The following is a 27414-nucleotide window of genomic DNA, read 5'->3' as shown; positions in this document are numbered from 1 at the left end:
TTCATTCTGAGCTCAGAGGCTCCATGGAACAAATGTGCAGAGGCGCTCAGGGCTCCACCTGGCCCTTGAGAAAATATATGAGCAAAAGGGAAGCAGAGATCATTGCTGAGCCAAGAAATGACAAGTCAGGAGTAAAGAGCATCCACACACTTGACAGTTGTAAAATGGCTTTATGTTCTGACATGTAAAATAAAATGTCCATGCTATATAACAAAACACTTGAAGCTCCATATCCTGTTAGCTAATGTGTCTTCTAATAAAGTGTAATCTGTAGTGTGTGTGTGTTTATATATAATTATTTATTTGTATGTTGTATCTAAACCATTCTTTGTTTTTAACATCAAATGTGTAATAAAGATTTAAATAGATGTCTTTCCAAACACCCTCTCCAACGTTCATTTTATTAAGTTTATTCATTTGTAAAAAAGCAAAGCTGAATTTGACATGTGGCCTGCATTTGTGAGATATATATATTTATATATTTTATTTTATTTTATTTTATTTATATAATATATAAATAGCTATTCAGCATGCAAAGAGTTTAGTGATTTCCCAAATTTGATTACAGAGTTCACACCAGCCACACGGACTGTTTGGTGACATTCAATGCTAAAGAGCTGAGCTGAGGATGAGATCCACCTCCCTGGAGATGAATTATCCTTGCTCCTCTGAGCTCAACTGCCTGAATTCACTGGAAGAAATGAATGTTTTCTGAATTCTCGTTTTTATTTCTGTTGGGCTTTCTTGCTCCAGAGGCGAGGATTTTCTGAGAGCTGAACGGGCAGCAGCTCCAGTGCGGTCTCCTGGGGACACTGCCAGGTCAAGTGTGCTTCCTACTGGCCAGTCGTAGGATGCAGATGGGGCCTGAGAGGTGAGTCTTGCACACCAGAGAGAGTGAGGGGCTGTATACTGGGGCCGGAGGGGGAAGGGCTTTGTATGTTATAAGAAAACCTGAATGATGCCAGAGATGCTAGCTACTGGTTGTATTTTCCCTCCTCTTGAAGGAAAAAGCAATGTTTTAATACCCATCAGGTGGCACTTAGCCCATGACTCTCTCTAAAAATTGTCCCTCAGACCTCAGAGCTCCAGGGATCAATTTCCAGGCCACTAACTGAGCAGTCAGCGCTCCTCTCCCAGAAGGGCTTCGTGGCTTAGCTGAGCCCACCTCTCAGGTGGTCTCACAGACTCTCCGGAAGCCAAAGGAATGGGCCTCCTGCTCCCAAAACAAGATTCTCAGCTCCCTTGCAAGGCCAGGACTCTTAAGATGTGCAGAGACCCCTCCCACCCCAGCAACGAGAACCTTCCCCCGACTTCCCCTGCAGGAGAGACCTCACCACCTGAACTCTCCACTCCCATCCCACCCATGGGCATGTCAAGAGATATCAGATGACAATGGATCCAGGTCCTGCAGCCAAAATCACTTCCCAGATAAGTGTGTTTTTTCCTTTGTCACGGCCTCAGTCGTATGTCAGAAGATAGATGCCCTCCAAAGAAACGCTCACGCGCCCTCGCACCCCACCCTCTATGATACCTTCCTGTGTTTCTTGGTAGTGCATGCCACCCTCAGAGGTTAATGCTGGGTCAACGCGGTCCTGGGGCTGTGGACGGGCCCTGGGAGTCATCCGTCAGTCCAGTTCTCAACAGTCCCCATTCCTGAATGATACTGCAAGGAGGCTTCCCGGGACAAGGAGAAACTCTGCGAGTAGAGAAACTCGTTGGCAGCATTCAGGTGCGGCGAGGGCGGCTTCCGCTCGCACGCGGTGCCGGTGACGGGGAAGCTGCGCTCCCTCGGGAAGGAGGCGCTGGGCCCCCGCTCTCGCTCTCGGACCTGAGACTGTGAGAGCTGATTGTAGACGCTGAAGTGGGCACTTCCGGGCGGCTGGGAGCTCGGAGCCGAGATGGGGGGCAGCCGGGGCATCATAGTGGTGGTGGTGAAGTGCGTGGGGAAGGACTGGTAAGGCACAGTCTCCACGGTCTGAACGCTGTAGCTCGTGTACGGCGACACTGACGTCCACATGTTACAGCTCAGTGGGGGCGGGGGCAAGTCGTCCACCCCGGACACCCCGGCAATCTCGGTCCCTGAACCTGAGTACATGCAGGCTTCTCGTGGGGTCACCTCACTGCAGTAGGAGGGGCTCAGCATCTGTTGGTCGTAGGGAGGGGGAGACCGGAAATAATGATCCTCCCCCACTGCAGTGGGAGCTTCCAGGTAAGATCTTTTGCAGGGTAAGTCCAGGTGGCGGGCACTGTCTGCCGGAAGACAAAGAAACCTCAGGAAGAGCCATTTCCACCAGCCCAGGGCCCCGAATACCCCTGCTGGACGCTAGGACAGCCCATCCTTGTCATTCAGGGCCCCCACTGCCCCATGCTACCACGGCACTCCCAGAACCATTTTAATCAGCTACAGCTTTTCAAAGGCGGCAGCAGCCAAGAAGTGGTCGGATCATGGACCATGCTCAAAGGCCACGGGGCACGCTGCACCACTGGACACTGAGTGATGTGTTTAACCAGTCAGTGCATACCTTTGATCCTTTGCCACCCTGACTCTTGGGGATGGTAAGAGGCCTTAATGTGTGCTGGCACTCTTAGACTAGGCCCACCCTGGCCAAGGAAAGTGCCAGCAACTGCCAGCCCAGACCGGGCCCAGAGGCTACATCTGCCTGAATTAGCCAGAAAATTAAAGCCGCGATGCTTCGGCCTCAACCCTCCACTCCCGGGAAGGCCTTAGCAAGACAAAGCTACTCACAGGCACACTCCTATTGCTTTTAGAGGAGGAAGTAAACCCTACATATGTTCAAAGAAGTCCCATCAGATTGTAATTACACAGATTCCAACATAACAGCATTTACACAATTAAGAAACGGAGCTGTTAATAAGTAAAAGGTGACTTGTACTTTTAAGGCTAAGCTAATACTCTGTCTCGGGAAAGGCGACATTAACTGCTCCAAACCATGGATGTGCGTCTTTCAACATCCTCAGGCGTGAGGGCTTGACTCTCTGGACGAGCACGGGCTCCCCTGGGAAGCAGGGGTGACCCAGGCCTGAGGACTTGGGCGGCAGCCCACTCAACGAATTTAAGAACACGTGTCCAGTCGCTTGTCTTGGTCTCCCTCCTTCTGTTTTCTCTAGGGATTCTCAGCAGGAAAGAGGCCACAGACAATAGGTAAATAAATGGGTTTGGCTGTGTTCCAATAAGACTTTATTTATGGAAACCAAACTTTGAATTTCATATAATGTTCATATATCACGAAACAGTCTTGACTTTTTTCAACTATTTAAAATGTAAAAACCATTTTGTATGACTCACAGGCTGAACAAAAACAGACAGCAGGCCAGATTTGGTCCAAAGGCCACAGTCTGCCAGCCCCTGCTCTAGCTCACGAGTTCTACTGGACCTGGTCTGGTGGGTGCTCAGGGGCCTGCCTGGCTGGTCCCTAGGAGCTGGGCTGAGAGAACATTCTGGATTGCAAGCAGAAGTCCCCAAACTCATCCCCAAGACAATTCAGTGGCCCTGTGAGGACTTCTGGTGTAATAACACTAATCATTCATATTTTTAGAGGGAGAAATCGAGACCTGGTACCAGAGCACATCCGGTTCTCGGCTCGGGACTCCTCTTTCTCACAAAGAAGCCAGCAGGGACAAGTCAACAGTTGCCTGTCGTCCTGGTCCCCCATGTGCATCCACAACAGCTCCCTGCCACTTTCAAGAAGCCTTTGCAGATATGGTGTGATGAGGTGGGGAGCCTGTGCTAGGGACTCCCTGTGTTAGGATGGAGGTCGCCTCCCTAAATGGAAACCTTGGGATTGTGATGCTTCCACCTCCTCCCACACCTAGAGACAGAGCCTGGCTGACTTGTGTCCTCTGCCCACCCGGCTCAAAGCAGCACCTGGGGCTAGGGAGGGGGTACCGGTGTCTGGGGACACCAAGGCCGCAAGGTGCCTGCGAGGGTTCTGAGGCCTGCGTGAAAAGCAAGAAGCATATCCCTGCATCCCTGCACTGAGCCTGGCCACGGCCCCCAACGCTTCAGGCTCGCTCTCCCAGGCCACACAATAACCAGGTGTGTGTGTGTGTGTGTGTGTGTGTGTGTGTGTGTGTGTGTGCGCGCACCCGTGCGTGCTCACATGTGCAGTGGGGAGTGTTTGTGGGGAGAGTGTCACCCCCCCCCCACCCTCCAGGGCTTCTAGACCGGGAGAGAGGTACCTCGTCTTTTCAGGCAGTGATAGAAGAGGCTGGAGTCCCTCTGGGCTGGGAAGGTGTTGAGGGGAAGGTCCTGGGGCTCAGCCGCAGCGAACTGCATGTGAGCCCCGTTCTCATACTGGTAGTGTTGGAGCGCCTGGTGAGCCCCATGCAGGGGGCTGACGTCAGGCTTGGATGACAGCTGCGTGGAGACGAGCCTCTGCCTCATGATGCTTTTGGAGATCACGGGATATTCTTTGCTGGAGGCGAGGGGAGGACAGTCAGCAGGAGACGGGAAGGGAGTGGAGATACCTTGAGGGTTACGGAGTCCCTGTGCTTGAACCGGGTCCACCCGCCCCACCCGTCCCACCCCCAGGCCGGAGCAGCCCCACCTCTGCAGCCTGGCCACGCGGAGGTCACTGTCATCACTGCCCCGGAACCCCTTGGCAAAAGGGTTGTTCTCAATTTTCAGCTGTGTGATCTGTCAGGACAGGATACACGGGAGAGTCACTGGGGGGAGAGGACTGGGCTGGCCTCTGGCCCTCCTCCCCGACCCCAGGCCCATTCAGAACCCCCGGCAGTGTCTGGGGAAGCCGCGTCTTGCTGAGGCGTCCTTGGCCTTGCCCTTCACGTCGCCGGCTCCTATCCCTTCCACTGGCGGCAGAACCTCTGGCTCTGTCTCCCGCTCTCCCTCCCCACCCCCGGGCTACCTTGATTCAGCCCCTCATCGTCCTCTCCCGGGGGCCTGTAGCAGCTTCCCATCCACATCATCCCCCTCCAGTGCAACTGCCACGTCAGGTTCTGCGTGACTCTTCTAAATGCAAACCTGACTCTGTCACTCTTCTGCCTAAGATCCTTCCCCTGATCTGGCCGGTCCCACTGTGCAGATGTGAAAGCCTTCTGAGAAGGACGGCGTGGGCAAAGGCAGCGGGGCAGGGGAGGGTGGCCCAGGCGGGGATCGGGAGGCAGTTTGGGATGGTCGGGCTGGGGTGGAAGGTGGGCCAGGACATGCCAGGGCCCTGTGACCGCTGCCTGGGAAGGGCCTCCAGCTGGCTCAGTCACCTGCTCACACAGCTGGCAGTGCCCCAGGGCTCCTCTCCCTGTTCCATCCCCTTCTCTCTGCACGTGCAGAATACCACCGGGGGGAAGAAGACTGTAGAACCAAAGGGCCCAGCACTGAGCCACAGGGCAAGCTCCACGCTCCTGGTCTTTACAGTTGCCAACTCTGTCCACCCCCAGCATAGAGACCACAGTTACTCTGCGCTGGGGGTTCAGGAATCTGGTCTCCTTTCCTGCACATCACTCCACTTCTCACTGCTCTGCAGGGCTCAGCAGGTTCCTGAGGCGCCTGCCCTGCTGCATCGGGGCTTCACTTCCTGCCTCAGTGGTGGGGCTGTACCTTGTGATTCTGGTAGGAGGTCACAGAGATGAAGGAAGTTTCTGGGAACACGTGGGTGCAGAAGGCTGTGTTTTTGGAGCCAAAAGCATTGTTCTCGTCAGCCTTCACGATGTGTAGCCGCGGCTGGTACTTGTGCATGGAGTTGAGGATGATCTGGAAGAGAAGGGTCTCTTCTGAGCTCCGGGTCCCCACCCTCTTGTCTTCGGCCTCATTCAGCTGGCCTGGGGCTGGCTTTCCTTGTCCTAAAAACCCGGGCTCCAGGGCCTGACCACAGGGGCTGAGCCCAGAAAGGTCCAAACCTCCCCTGAAGGTTGAAGAACCAGGCCCCTGGGCCCCACTTGGACTCTCTGCTCCAGCACCAACTCCTGGTCCCAGGACCTCCTAGATGTTACAGACCCTTCAGTGTGGAAATGGGGACATAACCATTTAAAAGCCCCAATGAACTCAGCACGGTGTAGTTGGTGGAATTCTGAGTTGTAGGCGAAAGTCCAGGTGCCACTGACTTCGCTGTGTGATCTCAGGCAAGTCCCTCGACTTCTCTGAGCCTCAGCTTGCAGCCCGGCAGGCTGACTCTTCCCGGGGGCGTCCCCCTGTCCTATCCAGCTCTTCTTCCCCTGCTCACCCCTCCCCACTTATTTGGGACCTGCCTTTTGGAGAGTTGTCAGCAGCGGGTGGGCGCTCAGCCCCTCCTCTCACTTTTGTCAGCAACAAAAGCAGCTTCACAGCCCAGGGTTTGCAAGATGGGGGAGGGGGGATGCTGAGGAAAATGGTGCACTCTGACCTGTTTCCTCGGGGCACCCCTTCCTTCATTCACGGAGGCCTGCTGAGGGGACAGTGGGGACACCCAGAGGCACTCTGCCTTCAGACCTGTCCCAGGCAGCTCACAGCCAGGAGGGGAGTGCCATCAGGGACTAGAGTTCAAGGTACCAAGGTAGGAGGAAGCCCAGAGGCCCCAGGCACCCCCAGCCCTTGAGGATGCCTGGGGCAAAAGGCGAAGAGCCCAGGAGACTTGGCCCAGAGCCCCGGGAGAAACACACGGTAGTTGCGGCCCCAAACCCACTCCATTTGGCTGTGCCCCACGGTAGCGCAGCATCATGTGCCATTAAAATGTATTTTTTAACGTTGACATTTACCAGACGCCCTTCCCACTGGAGGTAGGACCAGGCATTTGGGGCATTTTATCAGCACCGCTGCTTTTGTTAACCCTTTGGCTCCTGTCCTGGCTGGGTGAGGCTGGTCCCCTCTGAGCTGCTTTCTCTCCGCAGGGAGTGCCCCTCCCTTGGGCTGTCTCTGCTGGCTCCTACCCTTCCAGGTTCCCAGGGGCCAGGCCTGGGGCTGAGGCTTGGTGAGAGCTTTAACCCCTGAGTGACCAGAGTGCCAAGCAAGGGGCCCGAGCCAGGCCCTTCCGTGGCAAGCCTGGGCCGAAGCCTTTGTCTGGCGAGGTTCTGCTCTCCTCACACCCTGGGGACAGAGGCAGCCCAGGGAGAGGCTTAGCCAAGGGCGTGGGCAGCCCAGGAGCCGGGCTGTAGGCTCTGACTTTCCCCGGGCTCCTCGGTTTGGCTGGGCAGCTGCATCCAGCAGAAACTAGCTCTTCTGCACGGGCCACTCCTCACTCAGCCCTCAGTGACAAACCTCTGGACCCTCTTGGGGCAAGTACAGAGCTCCCCAAATTCCAAATCCCATCCTGCAGTTGGGAACCCACTGCCCAGCTGGGAGCCTGCCAAGCAAACCTCAGCGTGGGACTGAAGGACACAAGTCCTATCCGGGGAGGCCTCAAGGGACTTCGTGTTCCAGGAGGCTGGGAAGGGGCCCCTCGGGAGAGGGGCTGGGGCTGGGAAGCACCTCCCAGACCCTTTAGGTTACTCTGTCACCCTGCACCGTACCCACGCTGCAGGAGCCCACAAAGGACCCCAGTGCCCAGAAGACCCAGCACCTGACTGCCCGGGAGGTAGCCTGGATGCCAGATTCCTGCCTCTGCACCTTTGCACAGGCAGTTCCCTCTGCTGCCTTGACCTTCCTTTCCCATTCTCCCTCCCCTTCTAGGACTAGCATCTCAAGGCCCAACTCTTCCAGGAAGCCTTCCCACACTACTAAGGCCTGCTCTGAACTCCCAATTCTGAAACTTCCTTTCCACGCATTGTCTACTTGGCTGTTGTGCTGCTTCCTAGCGGCTTCCCCTTTCTTCTTGGCCCTTCAATTAAAGTATAACTCCTCAAGAGAAAGGGCCATATCTTTTATTCCTTTTGTACCTCCAGGCTCCACTACTTCAAAACAGGAACAAGTAAGTGTAAGACCAGGATATGGGAGGAGAAAGACCTGGGCCGTGACCACAAGCTCTCTGTCCCCTCCTCCCTTGTCTTTCTTTGCTCACTAGAGACAGGATAACCTCTAAGGCACTTTTCAGGTCAAAAATAGTGATCAAACACGTGCACAGACAATCCTTCCATGATCACTCACACGCTCCAGCCCCTGACACGCAGGGCTAACCCTGCATCAGTCCAGCTCTCCTGGCAGGGGGTGGGGGGCGCCCAAGGGGAGAACACAGACAACGGGCGGACAGAACCCAAAGCAGATGTTGCAGTCACCATGCAGTGAGGCTGTGCCGTCCCTTAAGGACACCTTGGGACAAACAGCAGCAGCCACCCTGTTGCTCTGCCACCTGGGCAGCCACAGGCTGTGCCAGTCCAGCCAGAGCCCTGGCCATCATCAATCCCCTCCCCCTGACTGTCACCCACCTCCAGGTCCAATCAGTGACCAAGGCCTGTGACTCCACCTGTAAAGCAAGGGCTCCTCCGTTCCCCCTGCACAGCCCTGGCTCAGGCCCCGCTGCCTCACTGGGCTCTGCGGCAGCCCCCTCCCTGTCTCCCTCTACTTCCTCTCCATTTCACCTGCTACACGTCACTCACATCAGGTCACTCCCTTGCTTAAAACCTTCTGGCTCATCCAGGAAGACCGTACATTGCTTGAGAGCAGGGCCCTTTGTATTTCTTCCTCTTGCCTCCCTTGCCCGCTGGCCCCCAAACTCCTGCCAGTATTTAGGGCTCAGTAAACATCTTCAATTCATGATGCCACCTTTGATGGCTCCCTCTTGCCCCCTGGGATAAAGGCCGAATCCTTAGCCTATCAGACAAGGTCCTGGAGGACAAGGGTGGAGAGATTGCCAGACACACCTTCTAGCAGAGGGAACCAGACAGGCTGGCAGGGAAATCTGGGAAGAGAGCAACTGCCAGACTTGCAAGGGCAGGTAGGGGCCACTGGGGAGTCCAATCCCAGCCACAGAGAAGCCAAGAGAGGCCCAGAAGCTTCTATGGATCTCTGCCCACCAGCTGCAAGCCCTGAGCGAGCTCTTCCCCTCCAGTCATCGGGGTCCCCCATCTGTAAAGTGAGGCCTTCGACGAAGTGGTCCCAAACACCCCACCCGCCTCTGACAGCGTGTGGAAGAAAGTCCCACCCATTGAACCAATGCAGACACAAAGTACAGCGTCGGTCCCGGCGGCCTGGGAGAATGGGAGGCTACCTCAGTGACTCGTGCCCGGCTTTACTCGGAAGTTCCTCAGGCGCCGCATTAAACTGTTTAGCCAGAATCTCACACCTGTATCTCTTGCAGAGGATGTTGGGTCAAATGGGCCAGCCGCGTCAAAAAACCCCACTACACGGCTGCTCCCGTCGCCATCACTGTTCTACAGAAATGGGATTCATTATGTTCTGGCTACAAGTCAGAGGCCTGTTCTATTTTCACAGTTGTGATAGCGCCAAACATCCATCTCCTCAAGAGATCGCCATAGCGTGCTTGGCTAACGAGGTCCAGATTTATCTGTGTTGGAATCACAGCACATCAGGGCGTGGAGGGACAGACCTTAGAGATCACTCTAGTTCACCTCCCAGTTGTAAAGACGGGGAACAGGAGATGAGTAGCGGGAACGTGACTTGCCCAAGGACACACAGCTGGTTGGAGATTGAATCCGGGGAAGGTTCCAGATGGCCCTTGAGACAACACACACTGCTCTCAACAACAAGCTCGGTAATTAAGGATAAGGTTTCAACCAAACACTGCAGGGGTTGAGGAGTCACCAGGCCCTGTCACCCATCGTAGAGCACAGAGTATCTGGATGCCAGCCACACAACAAGTGGGGCTAATGTCTGTTTGTCATATATTAAAACCAAATTTTCTCCTGCATCACATTTTTACTTTCTAAGACGACCTTCTCCATCATCCTTCTTACCCTCTCCAGCCCCGCAAAGAGGTTTAGGAAAGAGACAGGATCTGCAACTTAGAGAAAAAAGAAAAAAAAAAAAAAAAAAAAACACAGCAAAACTAAGACCGGAGAGACCCAAAGATTGGCCCGAAGAATATCCAAACTAGAACTGAGCCGGACAACCCGTGATCCGACTCAAGAGGCCTGGGCCAGACAGGCCTGAGGCCTCACGCCTCGGGCAGCAGCCTTCCCACCTTCTCTCCCAGTCACAGCAATGACAGCCAGCGGTGACTGAACACAGCCTCTGTGCCAGGCCCTGTGATGAGTGTGCTACACACATCGCATAATTGATCTTTACAACATCCCTGTAAAGGAGGTATTATTATTAGCCCCATTTTAACAGGCAAGGAACTGAGGCTCAAGCAGGGGAAGGCGTCTGCCCAACCTCAGACAGCGATGGGAAGCAGAGCCAGCAGCAGCATTACTCTCCGAGCCTTAGCTCGTACCTGCACCTGCACCTGCACCTGCACCCATGTGGCTGGGGAGGGTGAGGCCCAGTCTGGAGCCGGATGGGTGGTCTACGTCCCAGAGCGCCCGGCAAGGCGTGGCGCATTGTCAGGGCTCAGCAAACGTGGGAGGAAAAGAGGGAGACCAGTAGTTCTGGGTCCCCGCTGGCTGGCATATGCTTTGGGGGGACATCAGTCCCCAGCGGAGGAAGTGCCTTCTCTGTCTAAATAATGCCCCCGTCAGTAGGTTCACTCACTCACTGCTCACCACCACTCACTGCCAGGCACCAGGACGCAATGGTGATGAAAAACCTCACGGTTTACCATCCAGTGGGGAAGTCACACGGTAATCCAAAAATCAAGCAAAAATCAGTGGTGAGAAAAAGTAGTGGACCAAAGACTGCACTGATAATAGTAACAAACAAGATGAAATAGCTTGCAGCAAATGTGTAGGACCTCGGGAAAAATACTTGAATACACCTTTGAAGGACAAAAATCAGACTTCAACAAAGAGAAAGGCATCCCTATCAATCCTCCCTAAGTAAATTTATAATTTAAAGCGATTCTTATAAAAGTACAAGCAAGTTTCTTTCTCAACACTACAAGCTGATTCTAAAACTCATATTAAAAAAATGGACAAGATGAGCCAAGAAAACTCTGAAAAAAAAGAGCAATGCAGGGGGACCAAGCCTGCCAGACACTAAAACCTATTATGAAGTCTCAACAGTTAAGGCACTGGCACATGAACAGACACAGATTCAGAAGGGGATTTAGTGTACAGAAATAAGGCATCCTAAACCAGAGAGGGAAGGGGACTAGTCAGTTATTGGTGGTGGGAACCACTGGATAGCTCTCTAGAAAAAAAAAAAAGTTGGATTCACACCTCATATAGAATGCCAGAATAAATTCCAAAAGGATCAATGGTTTAAGTGTAATAATAATTCCGTAAAATACTAGAAGCAAACACAAGAAAACTCCCTTATAAGTAAAGAGTTGAGAGGGGCTTTCAATTCCTCAAAATCCAGAACGCACAGAGAAAAGACCAACGCATTCAATCAAAAACTCCTGTGTAGGAATTACCACTACAGGCCAAGCCAAAAGACAGGTGACAAACGGGGAAAACGTGTAAGCAATTCAACATCCCAGATTAGGAGCGAAATCTTCCTAATGTATCAAATCTCCTAGAATGGATAGGTGATTGAAAAAAAATAAATCTAAGAGAGAAATGAGCAAAGGATAAGGACCGAAGAGGAGATACATATAAAAAAGATGCTTAATCTCACTCATAATAAAGGAAACATAAATTGAAACTAAAACTGACATCTATAGTTCACCCATCAAACTGGCAAAGATCCAAACCTTTCTCTGCCACCATGTTCGCGAGGCTACAGTGATGGTGGGAACCCACATCACTGGGACCCCAGTGGAGGGCAGAATTACAAATTGCAAATCCAAGCACCCCTTGAACAGGCGATTTATCAGAAAGAATACTTGCCATACGTATAAAACGACATATGTACAAGCTTAATCAAAAGAGCAAATATAGGAAAACATCTAATTCCTTCAATAAGGACTGGCTACATAATTAATGGAACAATCACATGATGAAATTCTATACAGCTGTAAAAAAAAGGAATGAGGCAGCTCTACGTGACTGGAATGATCTCCATGCTACACCAAGTTTACAAAGCAAGGTGCAGTGTTTATAGTATGTTACCTTTTGTGTGGAAAAGAAGGGATTTGAGACTCTGTATTCTGCCTGCATATGCAAAAAGAAACACTGAGAAGAAATTAGTAACAATGGTTACCTGTGGCCAGAGCTGGAAAAAACTAGGTGGATGGGGAACCAGGGGAGGGGAATGTCTCATTGCAGACGTGTTTTATTTATTCATTGATTGATTTTTAAACCATGTGAATGTATTTCCTATTCAAAAGCAAATTTGACAAATAAGTATAAAATTATAACTGTGGTAAGTACTTGGACAGAAAGGTGCATGGTGCTCTGAGAGCATAGAATGGGGACCCTGAACCGTCTCCCTGAAGATGCGGCATTTAAGCTTGGATTCCAAGGCTCAGCAGTAACCAACTAGGCTAAGAGGCCTGTGGCCGGAGAAGGAAGCACCCTGAGGGGATGGCGCATGTGCCACTTTGTGGCCTGGGAGCCCACACCCCCAGTCCAGGGCTAATTTTGCCTCTGGAACAGTGAGACCTACTATGCCCGAAATCAAAAGCTAACCTTCTCCCTCGGCAATCTGGGAGTCCTGAGACACAAGAGGTTAGTGAAGACGGCCATTCCCCTTGTCACACACACACACACACACACACACACACACACACACACACACACACACCTCACTGCAGCCATCCCCTCCCTTCCTCCAGATCAGGAGAAAAGTAAGACCCACGTGCCAGTCACCTCCACGTCCCACTGCAGGACGCAGGCCCCACCCCAGTGAGGCCCTCTTCAATTTCCCGAAGCAGCTTCTCTTCCCATCACGTGGTCACCTGGCACAGGACCCTGCTAGGGGTAGGAGGGCTCGGCAAGTAGGAGCAGCTCCACTGCTGTGGCTCCACTGGCTCCTCTGTAGCCAGTGGAGCCACAGCAGTGGAGCTGAACTGGAGCACCCAGCCTGGCCCCAGCCCCCTGATCCTTTCTGCCCCTGCCCATCCTCTGCCCCTAGGCTTACACCCAGAATCCAGGGGTCACACCCTGAACCTACCCCTCAAGGACAGAGGGCTTTCCTGGACTCACAGCAAAAAACCACTGGAGTCTTCTTGTCAGAAGCCAATCCTGTCTTTTCAGAACATGTGGCCCTGTGGCCTGAGGGGTTCCTGGACTCTGGACCCTTCTCCTGGGGGAAGTCTGCAAATGGGAGACAGCTGCTAAAATCTCTGAGATACTGTGAGACCCAAGGGGAAAGTCCACAGCCCATTTGGCTGGAGAAAGTTCCCTGAGGTCTGGAAGCTTTTAGGGAAAATTGCAAGTGTGGAGGTGAGCTGTGTAGAAGGACTTGTCTGGGGCAAGTTCACAGCAGAAGATGGCTCTTTCCCAGGCTCCTGCAGCAAGAAGGGTGACTGGGAGAGCTCGCCACTCCAGGTGTCACAGACCAAGGAGCGGAAAGCCAAGGTTCAAATGGGCCACTTTGCCTTGATATGTCGAGGAAGTTAGCTCATCCTCCACAGCCCTTGCCTGCATGGTCAAAGGCTGCTCCCTCTCCAGCGATGCTCCAAATTGCTGAAGATCTGACAGCTCAAGCTCTGGGTACGGAAAGACAGGTGGAGAGGCCAATGGAGTGCGGGACTAGGCATCAGAAGGCAGGGGCGTCCACGCTCTGCTCCTTTACTCCCAGCTCCTGAGACGAGCACCTCATCTCCCTGAGCCCTGCCACCCCACAAGGGGAGCTGTAACCAACAGACTTCACATGCTGGGTAAATTCGGGGATGGGGGGAAGGAAGATGCTCTGCACCCGAACCCTCCAGGGAGGAAGGTGAGTTAGTATGGGGAATGTCCTTCCTGCCGGGGAGAGGCGAGCCCCTGGCAGGCACGGCGAGTGTAGCCAGGGGCACCTCCAACGTCACGAGCCCAGCAAGCAGCCCCACTGGCCCAGACTCAAGACTATATGCAGGGTTACTGCAAACCCCTCATGGACTCCAGTAGAGCCACCACAGAGGCAAGGCAGGCTGGGAAACCTACGGCTGGGCTATGAAGTCCAGGTCTCCTGATTCCTAAAAATCCCAGCTTTTCAACCACCTGACTCCCTCCCCTGCCACATTCTGCAGGGGCCCAGGGAGGTGGAAGAGTCCTCGGAGGCATCCCTGCAGCTGGGAACCATGACAGCAAGCTACGCATCCAAAATTCCCCAGAGCTTCGATTCCCTGGGTACTTCTGGTCACTCACCCAAAGATCCGCCTCCGCCGAGCTCTGTGTCCACCCCGGTGGTCTGTCCCCTGGGGTCTGCGTGTGTGTGCAATTGTGGGCACAGATGTGGCTTCCCACCTGCCACTATCGAGGACCTCGCTAACCTTTTGAGGTTGATCCCACAGCCTGGCCAAGCGGAGGAGGCCAGGTAGGAGCTGACCGGGAGCAAAGTCTCGGCCAGAACGGGAGGGCCCTCTGGCCCTCGGTTAAAAGACCCTGTGCTCTGAGAGGCGGGGGCTTGGCTGACCCTTCCCGTGGGATGGTGGCTTGTCTCTGCCCCCTGGGAGAGGCTGGGGCTACATGAGTACACGTCACCATGCACACCTGCACGTCTCTGTCACACCCCCAACGGCATCTGCCTGCCCTGCACGGGAAAGCCCAGGCTGCTCGCAAAACAGATAAGTCAGGAGTTTATTATGTTAATGAAGCATTCTCCTAATTGCTGGCTTATAGATCACCGGTGACCCAGAAGAGAACTGAACAGACTCTGAGAAAATGAGAACTGAGAGCTACTTGCCAGTTACACACCAATCAATCAGAAATGAGGCATCACTGGCATTTTCCATAAGGAACTGTGATTCACAGAATTCTGATTTGCACACCGCTCCCCAGAAATAGAACTGAGGCATAAAAGAGGCACATGCCTGCACAGCGCCCACCCCTGCTTCCCCCACCACCATCCACATGGACGGTCTGAGTGTCATGGGTGCAGCCGGGGCAACTGCATCTAGGAGCCTGGACTGCATCCGCTCCACCACACCCCACCCTGCGTTTCCAGGGTAACCATGGGTAGCCTAGAGGGGCGAGGCCTGCTCCCTGGCAGATGATACCAGGTCCCTAGGCTTCTGTTTGCCACACACCTGAGCTAAATATTTCCACATAAAAAGCTTCTGTGGGCCTGCCAGGGACAGACGGGGGAAAGGATGAGCTTCAGCAGCCTGGATGGGGCATCAGCAGCAGGATCCCCGGGGCTCCAGAACCTCTCTTGTGACAGCCAGGTCCCGGGCAAGGCCAGGAAGGCGCTGACACAGCAGCCAGAGCGAGGCCTTCCCTTCCAGGGCAGGTGGCTGCCGGGCCAGGCAGACGGTACACGCCAGAGACAGGCTTCAGAACTCATCAGTGACTCTTTCTCAAGAAGGTTTACTTGTCTTCGGCTCCAGCCAGGCCAGACTTGGGGAAACTGAAGCTGAGATGTGCTCCGTCATTGTCCTTGTTGTCACAGTTGCCATTTATTTGGAGCCTCTTAGGCACAAAGTGCCTCCTGCGTAATCTCTCATTTAATTCTCACCTGGTCATCTCCATGTGCTAGACAAGGAAACTAAGGCTCAAAAAGGCTAAGAAACTTGCCCAAAGTCACCCAGCCAATAAGTGCTTAGGGGAAGGATGTTCTGCTGTGGGACTCAGGCCCTGTGCTCCTTCCACAAACCGGCCTGGAGCTGGATCCCGAGAATGGATTCTCCAGATCCCAGATCCCCGGACCCGCCCATCCCCAACACTGCCCCAGGACTCGCCCCTCAAGGCCAGGCAGTCCCATGCTTATGCTTACATGGCCGAAGGGGTCCAGGTGGTTGTTTGTCAGCTTCAGCTTCTGGAAGGAGACCAGCTGCCGCATCCAGTGGGCCCCAGTGGCAGGAGAATCCGGGTGAACGTAGAGCCTTCCGGGCATGGCCGGCTCAGCCTTCCCTGCCACCATCCTGCCAACAGAGCACGGAGAAGCCAGAGCAGTTGATTGCCCTGCAGCCTGGGGGAGCCCAGATTCCCGGGCCCCTCTGAGAGCAAATCCCCAGAGACCTGAGAAACGAATCACTGATGGTCCTATCAGACTGTCAGTTTAGGGCTTTGGGGGTAAGAGGGAGGGAGAGAGGAAAGAGTGCTGGGGAGGGAGAGTGTTTCTGAACCGCCTGTATTTCACTGCAGCAAGAAAGGGAAAGTGAGATTACAGAGACATGTGATGATTTACTTGAAGGAATGGGGCTAATCACAAGTATGCTGTGGGGAGATTTAGGCACTTCCATGTATGTGTTCTATTTACAATTTTTAAATGTTATAAGTTTGGAGGTAGCTTCTCAGAGGATGTAGACAATTTTCAAATTGCTTGCCCCCAAAACAAACATAAGAAACGAACTGGTAGCTGTCCCCTGAGCCAGAAGCTGCTCTGAGTGCTATTCCAGCCCAGAGACAGAACAGAGACAAGCCCTTGGCAGGACCTGACCACTGAATCTGGCCTCCTGGGCCCAGGCTCTGCAGCCCTATTACTCATCCACCGCTGAGCCCACGTCCCCGACTGCGGATTCATTCATTCCTCTCTCTCCCTGGGCGCTGTCCTGGGCTCTGGGGGCAGACAGGGTACTAACGGGATGGCCTCAGGAAAAGCAGCCCAGCGTTTTTCTACCCGGTCCCAGCTTGGTTTCGCCCTTCAACCTGACTATTCTCTCTGGATGGGGGACACAGCTTAAGAGGGAAGGCTCTGCGGCCAAAGAGCAAGTGAGTGGAGGAACAGGAGAGAGACGCCACAGCCCAGGTAACTGGGCCCTAACTATGGAATACCAAAGCCCCCCAAGGAAAGTGGCTTCTATCTTCTGCCCCCCTCCCCGAGCACAGCACTGCCAGAGCCTAAACCTGCCCAGTGCTGGGGCTCATCTGTCATTCCAAAGCACAGGCACTCACCCTGTTCGTTCACAGCTGTGGGGAGAGCACAGACCCTTGGAATCCACCAAAAGCCCAAACACTGCGGCTCATTTCCAGCCCCAGCCCCTGCCCCACCACCAGCAGGTGTGCGAACATTTGATGACCCTGTAGCCTCAGCAGGCCCGGTGCCCAAGGCTGCAGATCTGGCCAATCACTGGGACTAACTGGTAAGTCCCTGGACCAAACCTCAGGTGGGGATGGGTGTGCGAGTGGGAAGGCGGATGATGTGAGGGTCCCGGGTTCTTACCATTTGTTGTCACAGAACTTGTAGCGGTGGTCATCCGCGGGGACGACGTCGATCAGCAGGATGTACTTGGTCTTGGGGTTCATGCCTGTGACTTTTACCTTGTAGCTGGGGAACATCCTCCTGGGGGAAGCCGAGAGATGACGCAGAGGCGTGGACAGAGCACCGGGAGAGGTGGCACAGAGTGGGCGAGGGGACAGAAGGCCTTAAGAGGTGCTGCCCCTTTAGCAAGAGGTCTCGGCACCGGTCAGAGCTTTGTGACCTTGGGTAAGTTGCTTCCCTCTGTGGTCAGCCTCCCCCTCTACAAGGAAAGGGCTGCACAAGCTGCTCCCTCTGAGCCCCTGCCGTTGTCAGTCTGTGGCTGTGAGCAGCTAAAGCACAGAGACCCTGGTCAGGATGTGAGAGAGGATCTCAACACCAACCGGGCTGCCTTAATTTCCCTCCTGTCTGTCATCCATACACAACGAAAGTTCTGGGGTGGGGGTGGGGGGGCATTACGGGGGCCCAGAGCAGAAGACCTGGAAGTCCCTGTCAGCTGCTTCCATGACCAATGAGATGCCTCCTCTGGGTCACGTCTCTATGGAAACCCCCAGGCCTCAAACCAACTTGTAGGAGAGCAGGAGTGCTGCTCGGTCTCTGGATGCCTTCTGTGTCTTTAGCAGAGGTGTTTATCCCTGTGAATGCCTTGCCTGGGCCTGTGAGCACTAACTGGGCGTCAGGGAAAGTCAGTCTAGGAGCCCTGAAGAGCAGAGCATGGATTCTAGAACCTCCCTGCCGTGGTCCACAGCCTGGCCCCACCACTGACAAACCATGATGCCTTGGGCAGCTTGCTTGGATCTCTCTATGCCTTGGTTTCCTTATCTTTAACATGGGACTACCAGTCTCATAGGTTGCTGTGTGGATTAAATGAGTCCACTTACAGCTCTTACCACTGACCCCGACTGCACTCCTTCCTCCACAGACCAGTGGTATATGACCTACCTCTGTGAAAATAGAGTCAGCAAAAAAGCAGAAAGTTTTCCAGTTCCTGCAGCACATGATGAAACTGTCCAGGACCCTGAGGCTCAGGGAACATTCCAGAGAAGAGCTTCCTCAGACCCCTCAGCCCACCAAACGTACAACAGCATGTACCCATACCTGCGGGGTACCCTCCCCTGGTCGCCAGGTCCCTGACACCGGACTTCCTCAGAGGGGAACTTCTTCAGTCCTCCTCAGATGCTCCCACCCCCTCCTAGCTGATCTCCCCCAAAGATGTCCCCGAGAGAGGCAGAAGCCAAACCTAACTGAAGACACTAAGGCCACTGGTAGCCAAATCCCCTGAGCTGGTAGAAGAGCAAGCAGTCTACTCTGAGAAAGCCATCAGGGGGTCCTCCGGCTCTCACGAAGCTGAGAGACAGCATGGGAACCCTCAGGAGAAGCTGTCCTAAACACCTCAAACAGATGATTGGAGTCCCCCATTTTGTCAACAGGGAACCAGCTTACCTTGACAGAGCAGGGCTTCCAGAGGGATCCAGGCCCCCACAAGCTGGCAGACCCTACAGCAAGCCCAGGCCAGGACCCTGAGGGGGAGGGTGCCCCAGCCCGTGCACCCTCTCTCGCTGGAGGACAGGTCCATGAGTGCTGCGGTGGGCCAGGGGTGCGGGAGCTGTGTGACCGTGTGTGTGCACGAGCACATGTGCTCGTGTACACGGCGGAGTGCACGCGTGTGTGCCTGGAGAGAGGAGGGCTGTGCTAGCGGCAAGTCTACGGACTCATAAACCGCGTGGAAGAATTTGTCTCAGATGTCAACTGAAAGCGTTTCAAATGTCCACCCAACCCCCTCCCCAGGAACCCAATGCTGCCTCCTGCTTACCAGCCCCCTGCCCCGCAGGCCCTGGGGCACAGCTGGAGCCTGCACCACCCTCTTCCTGGCCCAGCCTCTCTCCAGGTGGGCCTAAGGCTGAAGGGGAGGGAGGCAGCAGTTTGCTCAGCTCCCGCCTCCCTGGGGGAAGGCCAAGAACCCGGTCCCCTGCAGGCTACCATTTTGTAACTGCTACAGAAACAGCCACAAAGTGGGGCGGCCCTGGCTGGGCTTAGGGTTGGCCTGGAACCAGTGCCCTGCACTCAGCCTGCTTCTCCTATAATCACTCCAGGTGGAGACAGCAGAGGGCAGGCACAGCTTCCCCCTGCTCCCAGCCAGCGTCCACAAAGGGGGCCAGGAGAAAACTGCTCGCTGCCACTTCAACAGTCTTCATAACCTAGGCTGAGAGGTGGGTATGGGGTCCTGCCCTTGCCCTTCTACTCCCTACTGGACTTCACCTCAGCAGCTCAGGTGGACAGGACTAGTGCTTTGTGTGTGTGTGTGTGTGTGTGTGGTACGCGGGCCTCTCACTGTTGTAGCCTCACCCATTGCGGAGCACAGGCTCCAGACGCGCAGGTTCAGCGGCCATGGCCCACGGGCCCAGCCACTCCGCGGCATGTGGGATCTTCCCGGACCGGGGCGCGAACCCGTGTCCCCTGCATCGGCAGGCGGACTCTCAACAACTGCGCCACCAGGGAAGACCAACTAGTGCTGTTGAGAAGGCTGGCAGGGAGCCTCTCCTCGGCCTCCTAAGGCATGGGGTGGTGTCCTGTGATTTGGCCTCTCCTGGAAGCTGACCATGGACCAGATTCCTGACGGATAACAGCGTCCAGGAGGTTTTAAGGAAGTTGGGGCAGGGAAGGAAGGTGTCTCCTAGCCACTGCCCTGCCTTTCCCTCTTCCTAGGGCAACTGCCCTCAGAAATCAGGAGGGACGATGAGATCTGTGGTTTGAATGCGGAGTTCAAAAGCCCTCTGTTCCAGGCTGAGCTGGTCTGAGCTGGCCAGGTGAGCACCACTGCCTCCATGGAAACAGGTATCTCCGTCTCTGTTAGCGTCCAGTTTGGTGGCTGCTTCTGGGCCATGGAGAACACACCCAGTGGGGACCCTAGGCACTATCATTTCCCCACCTAGCGGGCTCCAGAAGGATGAAGGTCCCGCCTGGTGTGCAGGAAAGGCTAAGTGTGCAGGTGAAGCACACACTCCTCCAGCCTCACAGGCCTCCTGCCCAAGCTGAGGGCATCTCCCCTTGGTTCCAGAGGGTCTAAGGTTGGAGCCGAGAGGCCTGGCATGGGAGTGTTCACCAGGAGGGCAGGACTCAGGCCACAGAGGCCAAGCTGAACTGGGAGCTGTGACTTCCTCTGGGCTCACCCCGCCCTGTAAAGGTCTTCTCTATTGAAAGAGATGAAACCATAGAGTGAGTTGTAAATTGCTTCTGTGATTTAGGACCAGAAGAAAATGTACCTGAGAACCATCACCTATGGCGGGGGTGGGGGGGGGGCAGAAATGAACACCCCGGTGGGACAGGGAGGGGGTGCCAAGCAGGGAAGTGGTGACTCTGCGCAGCCCGTATCCCTCTCAGCCCTGCCACCTGCCAGCGCTGGTGGCCGTGAAGCCCTGGCTCCCTGTCCTCAACACCCGGCGGCCACCCAGACCCCTGCTCGGCGCGCCTTCTGTCCCACCCGCTCCCTGCGTCCCTCCGCACCCCTTCCCCGTGCCCTGGGCGCCTTCTCTCTGCGGCCCTGGCGCCCTCTCCCGGCTCTGGTTCCCCGCCCGCCTCGGACTCCCGGTCCGCAGGCATTTGGGGCGCTCCCGGCCCTCGCGGAAACTACTCCGCCAGGGAATAAACAAGCCGCCTGCCCCGTCGGCCCCGGGAGGAGATGAAAGCCGGGGGGGTCTCTCCTCTGATCATGAAACAGGCTCTGAAAGGGTGCGGGCGTGGAGCCTTATCTACTTCATACTCGGAAATGGTTTTAGAATGAACTGCTAAGATAAGCTTCCTTGGACGTTTCTCGGTGTTGGAGGCTTGCGGGTCGCCGGGCAAGGGTTTGGGGCATTTTGATTTTGGCAACAAACCCGTAAAGACGCACTGAGAGAGAGGCCAAGTAAGTTTCAGCTGGGCTCAGAGAGCTGCGGGGTGCCGGGTCCCGGGCCAAAGGGGTGGCCAAATTCAAGATGCTGACCTATTCGCTCCCTCCCAATCCATGGGGGTGGGAAGCAGGAAAGAACGAACCGAGGGGACCCACCAGATTCTCTCCAATTAGCAGAGCCCCCCAACCCCAAATCCACCACACCCACGGCTTCCTCAGGGGGATCCGGAACCCCAGGAAAGGCTATATGTGCCTTCCCTGAAATGTAGGTGCAAAACCAAATCGAAGGGGTGAGAAGTCTGGAGAGGGGATTCGAGGTGGGGAGAGGCGGTGACTGGGAGGGCAAACGAGGGATTCTGGGGGCCAGTAACGTGCTGTTTCTTTATCTGGGTGGTGCTAACACCAGTGTGTTCATTTTGTGAAAGTCTGTAGAGCCGTACAATCAAGATTTGTTCACTTTTCTGCAGAAATGTTCCACTTCAATAAAATTGATATTAAAAAATTATATGTGTGTGTATATATCATAAATATGCGTACATAAACACATACAGAGGCCCGTGGAGGCCAGAGTTTGAAAGGAGAGGGATGCAGGAAAAGGGTAGGGGTCCACAGAAAACCCCACCCGTTTTCTATCCCTAGTGTCTTGGGGTCTTAAAGAAGAATTCTGGGTGTGTTGTAAAGAGGCCAGGGCCTAGCAACTAAGGCTAAGTTTGGGGGTGGGAGGTTAGGGGTGCCGTCTATACTGAGACCAAAGCTTTTGTGGCCAAATGGTTTCTGAGAGCAATGACAGAGCTATGTAATTTATTTCCACTTTACACACACACAGAGTTTTCTACTTCACTCAAAGCATTTTTAAGAAATATTTTCCGTGAGGTGGGGGGCCGGAGAGAGGGTGTGTGGAATGGATGCTGTTTTGGAAGGCCAGTTGCTTCTCTCAAGATTTTTTTGAAGACACTTCCTTCTGATAGACTTTTGCTTTCAGAAAATACTTTAGAAAGAGATCAAAGCACTCTCTCCCCAACCCACTTTCCCAGTGTCTTCAACCCTTACTTCTCTTATCACCCACGCCACTGGGCTCTGACGCTCTGTATACAGAGCAAGGACAACTGGCTTTGAAGCCCCGGATTAAGCCGGGCCAAATCCTTGCCTCAGAATAACAAACAATACAGGTTCAACAGGAGTTCTCATCAGTAGTTCATTTTTCAAACACAAATTCACTGTCACTAACACAAGCAACATTGAACTCAACAGGCTATGAAGGCTGATAGTGGAGATTTATCTGGTGGCAAAACCATGACCTAGGAGTAGAGCAGTCAGACGGTTAGGAAATTTTCATATTGTGGAGGTTTATATTTAAATTTTGTAGAGCTCACTTTTATCTGTGTTTGGGAGAAAATGCAGTTTCTCACATGTATCAAGCTTGGCAGGGATGTGAGGAGGCAGAGAGGGCTCTGTTCTCTGCAGTTAAGGGCATAAACTCTCTGGGTGCAGGGGCCTGAGAGAGACAGAGACTGGCTAGGGAAGGCTGTGGCCCCATTATACACCTGACATCGGGGTACCCCGAGCATTCAGAAATTGATGGCTTGAACTGTGGCTGCCATGTTATTCCCCAGCTCAAGTTGTTTGAGAATTCAAAATCACTATCCAATGAAGGGGACCCTTTTTGCCTTTGGCCTTCAGCTCTTCAAGGGCTTAAGGCAGAGGCTTGGGACTAAGGACTCATACTGGCTTGAGAACATTCGGGCTCCTTTTCTCCAGCCCCTGACCCCCCACCCCCACCCCCCCCACCATGCCTCCACGGGCCAACCAGAGAGCAATCATGCCCCTAACCAGCCAGGGTCTCTAGGGCAGAGCAACAACTCCACCTTGAGCAGGCCCCCATAAACAAGCAATCAAGGGAATTTCTCAAAGTTAGGGGTTTGTTCTGGCGGGAGGGGCATCATTGCTTGGCTCGTGTAGACCTGGCAGCTGCCTAACTCTGCTTCTATGGGCAAGAGCCAAATGCCTTCCCTTCTCAGGGGTTGGGTTTATGTTCTCTTGGTTCTCCTCCAGCTCAAGCGGTCTAGGAATCTATGATTCAAGGTTCAGGAGAAATGTCCAGGCCGTCTGCTGAGAAATAGAAGTGTCCCAGGAAGGTGATGGTAGAGACACAAAGAAGAGGACAGGGAGAGGCACTGGCCAGGACGCTGAAGGGCCACAAGCCCGAGCAAAGCACAGTGCATTCCACGGCTGCGGTGGGAAGGAGGCAGCAGGGAGGAGGGGGACACGGGGTCAGAGGGGTGAAAGTGGTCTCTGAAGTCAGTGGGCAGCTATGCAGGAGGAAAAAGGGTCTCTGAGAACCGTGCAGGCAGGGGATAAGGCTAGTGACTTTCCTAAGGACTAGACCTGGTGCAAGGATAACTTTCTGCCAGGGAAAGACTGCGATGAATCCCTAATTGGCCAACATCGTCATGGTCATTTAAAAATTATTATCATCATTCCCTGAGGCCTGCCTCTAAGCCTCTAGGTATGTGCCTCTTCTGTCACTAGGATCAGGCGCCAATATCTGCCTGAAGCCAGTCACCTCTGGAAATGTGTGCACGTGTGCGCGCGTGCATATGTGTGTGCTCGCGTATGTGTGTTGGGGAAGGGAGGGAGGAGGACCCATGCGGGTGCGGGAAACCCCACTGAGGAGAATCACAAATGCCTTGTTTAAAATGGCAGAGGCCACGCATGCCCAGAGAACATGCTGGCCCTTCATTTTCAAGAGACAAGGTTATTTCTGCTGCCTCAAAATAGAAGTTCTGGATCCTTCTCTTCTTTTCTTGTCTACATCCCAGCAGTAACAAGAAATAAATCCCCTCCTCACACCTAGAATCCACTCAACAATTTACCAAGCACTGCTCATAAGGTCCCTGGTTTGAGTCTCACAGTAACTGAAAAAGGAAGGATGGCAGGTAGGTCTACAGTCACCATCCTGTTTTCCCTGACACCTCTGAGCCACAGGAAGCTTGGGGACTAGCCCCAGTGCACACAACTAGGAAGAGGCAGGCCTTGTGACACCTGGTGCCCACTGTCCTCAACGACTGTTCCCCCACCAGGTTCCCCAGTGCATCTTCCTTCCCCACCCCCCCAATGCAGCAAACTCAAGTCCTGACATTTCCTAGTTCCTTCCCCGGACAGAGGCCCTGGGTGGCCCTGCCACCTCCCTGACTTGGGCAAGAGGGCAGCCGAGTGCCCAGACCCCCTCCCGCAACAAAACAAAGGAAAATTTGCAGGGCCTGTCAGTAAGCAGACCAGAAGGACCCAGCACCCCTACTCTGCATACAGCAAACTGCCTGCTTTTTGTTTCCTCTGACCCATCATTCCCTAAGCAGTTCAGCAGAGCTCTCTAAAAAGTAGAAGAAAAACACTGAGTAAATGCCAGACATTTCTCTAATTATGATGAACAGTATTCGTTAGCATTTATTGCGTGCTTACATGTGGCAGGAGCTGTGCTAAGGGCTTTACATGCAACTGTACAAAGAAAAACCTATTATTTTACAGATGGAGATGAGGAAAGGGCATAGACTCTAAAGTACCTGGCCTGAGGGTTGCACAGATGGAAGTAGGTGAGCGGAAGGGGTAGCCCCCACCCCCACCCCGAGGTCTGACTCCCCAGTCTCGGCCCTTGAAGCTTCACCATCTTATTCCTCAGAAAACCCAACTATGGGTCCACTGTCAGATAAAGGGACATTTTCACACCTAAACTGTACCCCGGGGACCAAAATCCAGTGTGAGTTTGTGGAGGAGGCAGAGTAGGGGGGAGGACGTTTCTGAACCTGAACCTGAACCTGAACCTTCCAGCTTCTCCATCTGCAGCCATCTCCCTTCACCTGGTAACCGCTCTCCTTGCGATTCCAACCCCACCCGGGGCGCACCGCCCCAGCGAATCTCTCCATCATGCCCCGTTCTGCGTCTTCCTCCTCTTTCCCTCTCCTCCGGGCTCTCTCCCACAGACACCAGCACATTTTAAAGATGGTTCCACTTTATAAATCATCCCTCTCTGGCAGCCACCCGAGGGCTACTCCCCGAGCAACACACACACAGGGCCCAACGGTGCCTTCCCCTTGGCCGAGGAGGGTGCTGGCGACTGGCGGAGCGGCGCCCGTGGGATGAGAGACTTGGGGTTCGCGCTGCCCCGGGAAAAGTAATGGAAATAGGAAAACGTGGTCCCATTCCCCTTTCCTCAATCTGTTGAGGGGCATCTCCGGGTCCCCAGTCAATGCAATCCTGAGAAACCCAGCAGCTCCCCAAAAGGAGGAGGACAAAGCAGCCCCCCAGGGGCCAAAAGTGCTGGAGCGGGGACCTCCGGCAACGCGACCCTGTTTGCGTTTCATTTGCATATCACTGCCCCTCCCCTCCCTCCATCCCTTGCCTCTCCCTTGTGGTGTAGCCCCCTGGGGCTTCCGAGGCCAGTTCCGATGCTGTGGCCGGACGTGGAGCTAAGGCCAGAATGGCGAAGGGGACTCCCGTCGCCCCCTGGGCTGAAGACCGAGAGGACTGCTAAGGTACTGCCCCCATCCGTCATCGCCCCCCCCGAAGTAAAACCAGCGCTGACCTGCCCGCCTTGGTGATGATCATCTCGGTGCCCGCCTCGTGAAACTTCTTCCAGAGCTCCTTCTCATGCAGGCCCACTTTGATGTTCTCGATAGTCTAGGAGTGGGAGAGAGGGGACTTGTGTCGCCCTGCCCACGGCTCCATGCGGAGCCATCAGAAAGGGGAACACAGACCCAAGGGACCATGCAGGACACTGCCAGCCCCAGGCACCCAAGCCTCGAGATGTCGTTTCAAAAAATTATTCTGTACCATTGGTGAATTTTTAAAAATCTAATCAGTGGCTGAAACCCCCTTCTTCGGAGCTGCACCTACAGACGGGCCCGCAGAGGACACACTAACCGACCGTGCCAGGGTAGATGACACACTCTTACACAATCATAAACACTCCACGTGGCCCGACATAGCAGCAGGCTTGCGGGCAGACACACCAACACTGGATGGGCACACACACCCTCGGCCAGAGGCGCGCACCCGCAGACACCTCCTGCAGACCCGCACAGGCAGAGGGCGTGCACATGGTCACGGTGGCGTCCCCTCGGCCTCGGAGCTCGGCGGCGGCGGCTCCCGCAAGCACCTGGCCAGGGGCTACTCGCCCCGCCTGGTCCCAGGCTTTTGTTCCCGCCCTCTCAGGGTCGTCGGAGCTGGACTGTCTTCCTGGGCTCGCTCTGCCGCGGACTCCCCTCCCCGGCCTGTCCCAGATCAGCCTCAAGGGCTCGAGGTGGCGGAAGGACGAAGGCCAGAAGGCGAGCCCTGCCCAGGGTAGCGCGAACAGGCAGACAGTCCTGCCCGCAGTGGGGCGGCTGACAGACACAGGCGGCCCCGCAGACAAACCGACGCCCGACCTCCACCCGACGGCCTGCCTGGCCCGGCCCTACCTGTTCGGCGGCGGCAGCGGTGGCGACGTCGGCGCCGGGGCCCCGGGGGCTGCCGAGCGCGGCTCCGCTGAGGCCCGGCGCGGCCAGCGCGGGCTCGGGGGCGTTGGCGGCGTTGGCGGCGCTGGCCTCGCCGAGCACCGAGCCCGGGGCCCGGAAGGCCTCCTCGCTCTCCGACAGGCCCTTATCCTGCAGCATCTCCTGTGGGCACAGCACACGCGAGTCACACGCCCATGTCCACACGCGCCTGAGACCCGGCAGCCCTGCAGCCGAGCCGCGGGTGGCGGTGGGGGTGCTTCGGGCACTGCTGGGAGGCCGCCCTGGCGCACGTGGACCCCGCCCCCTCCTGCGCCGGAGGAGGGAGAATAGGAGGGAGAATAGCGCAGGCAGGACCCTCGCCTCCTCCCTCTGGGTCTGGACCTGGGAGGGTTTGTGTGCGGTTCCAGGTCCGCCTGCCTTGGGTGTGGGGCTGTGTGATGAGTAGGTCTGGGGGAAGGACCGCCCTCTCGGCATTGCCCCAGCTGCACCCCCAGTGCCTCCTCCTGCTGCTCTCCAGTGGACCCTGGAGCCTGAAGCCTGGGTCGTTTTCGTCTGTTCCTAATAACTGGGGTCTGGGCTCACTCTTGGCCCAGGGCAGCCAGGGCACCTTCTGGTAGGGAGGAGAGGAGAGTCAGCCCAGGAGGGCAGGGCCTGGGCTCCCGGGGCTCCACAGTGGCAGAGAGAGGGCCTTCTGCTGAGCGGCCTCTCAGGCCCCTGCTCACTGATTTGCCCAAACCCACTCCCTCAGACAACACTCAGGTAGAGGCTTCCTGAACCAAAGGTTTTCCTTCCTGCACGTTCCCACTCCCTCAGATACCTGTGTGGTACCCACGCAGGCACCCACATCCTCACACCCAGACACAGCACCC

At 55.0% G+C, this 27414-nt stretch overlaps 1 protein-coding gene across 1 annotated transcript; it reads right to left on the bottom strand.

Moving 5' to 3' along the window:
• Window positions 1–1442: 1442 nt before the first annotated feature.
• Window positions 1443–26704, bottom strand: TBX4 (T-box transcription factor 4). Its single transcript, XM_067020524.1, has 8 exons — window positions 26510–26704; window positions 25636–25730; window positions 17132–17251; window positions 15743–15890; window positions 5576–5728; window positions 4569–4657; window positions 4201–4436; window positions 1443–2250 (listed from the first exon to the last, which is right to left on the bottom strand). The coding sequence occupies exons 1-8, from the start codon at window positions 26702–26704 to the stop codon at window positions 1619–1621; spliced, it is 1668 nt and encodes a 555-aa protein (XP_066876625.1). The 3' UTR covers window positions 1443–1618.
• Between the last annotated feature and the right edge of the window lie 710 nt (window positions 26705–27414).

Source organism: Kogia breviceps, chromosome 19, assembly GCF_026419965.1.
Source record: "Kogia breviceps isolate mKogBre1 chromosome 19, mKogBre1 haplotype 1, whole genome shotgun sequence".
In the NCBI taxonomy this organism is placed as follows: domain Eukaryota; kingdom Metazoa; phylum Chordata; class Mammalia; order Artiodactyla; family Physeteridae; genus Kogia; species Kogia breviceps.
Note: the sequence above shows the minus strand (reverse complement) of the source record. Positions and strands in the feature narration are given on the sequence as shown.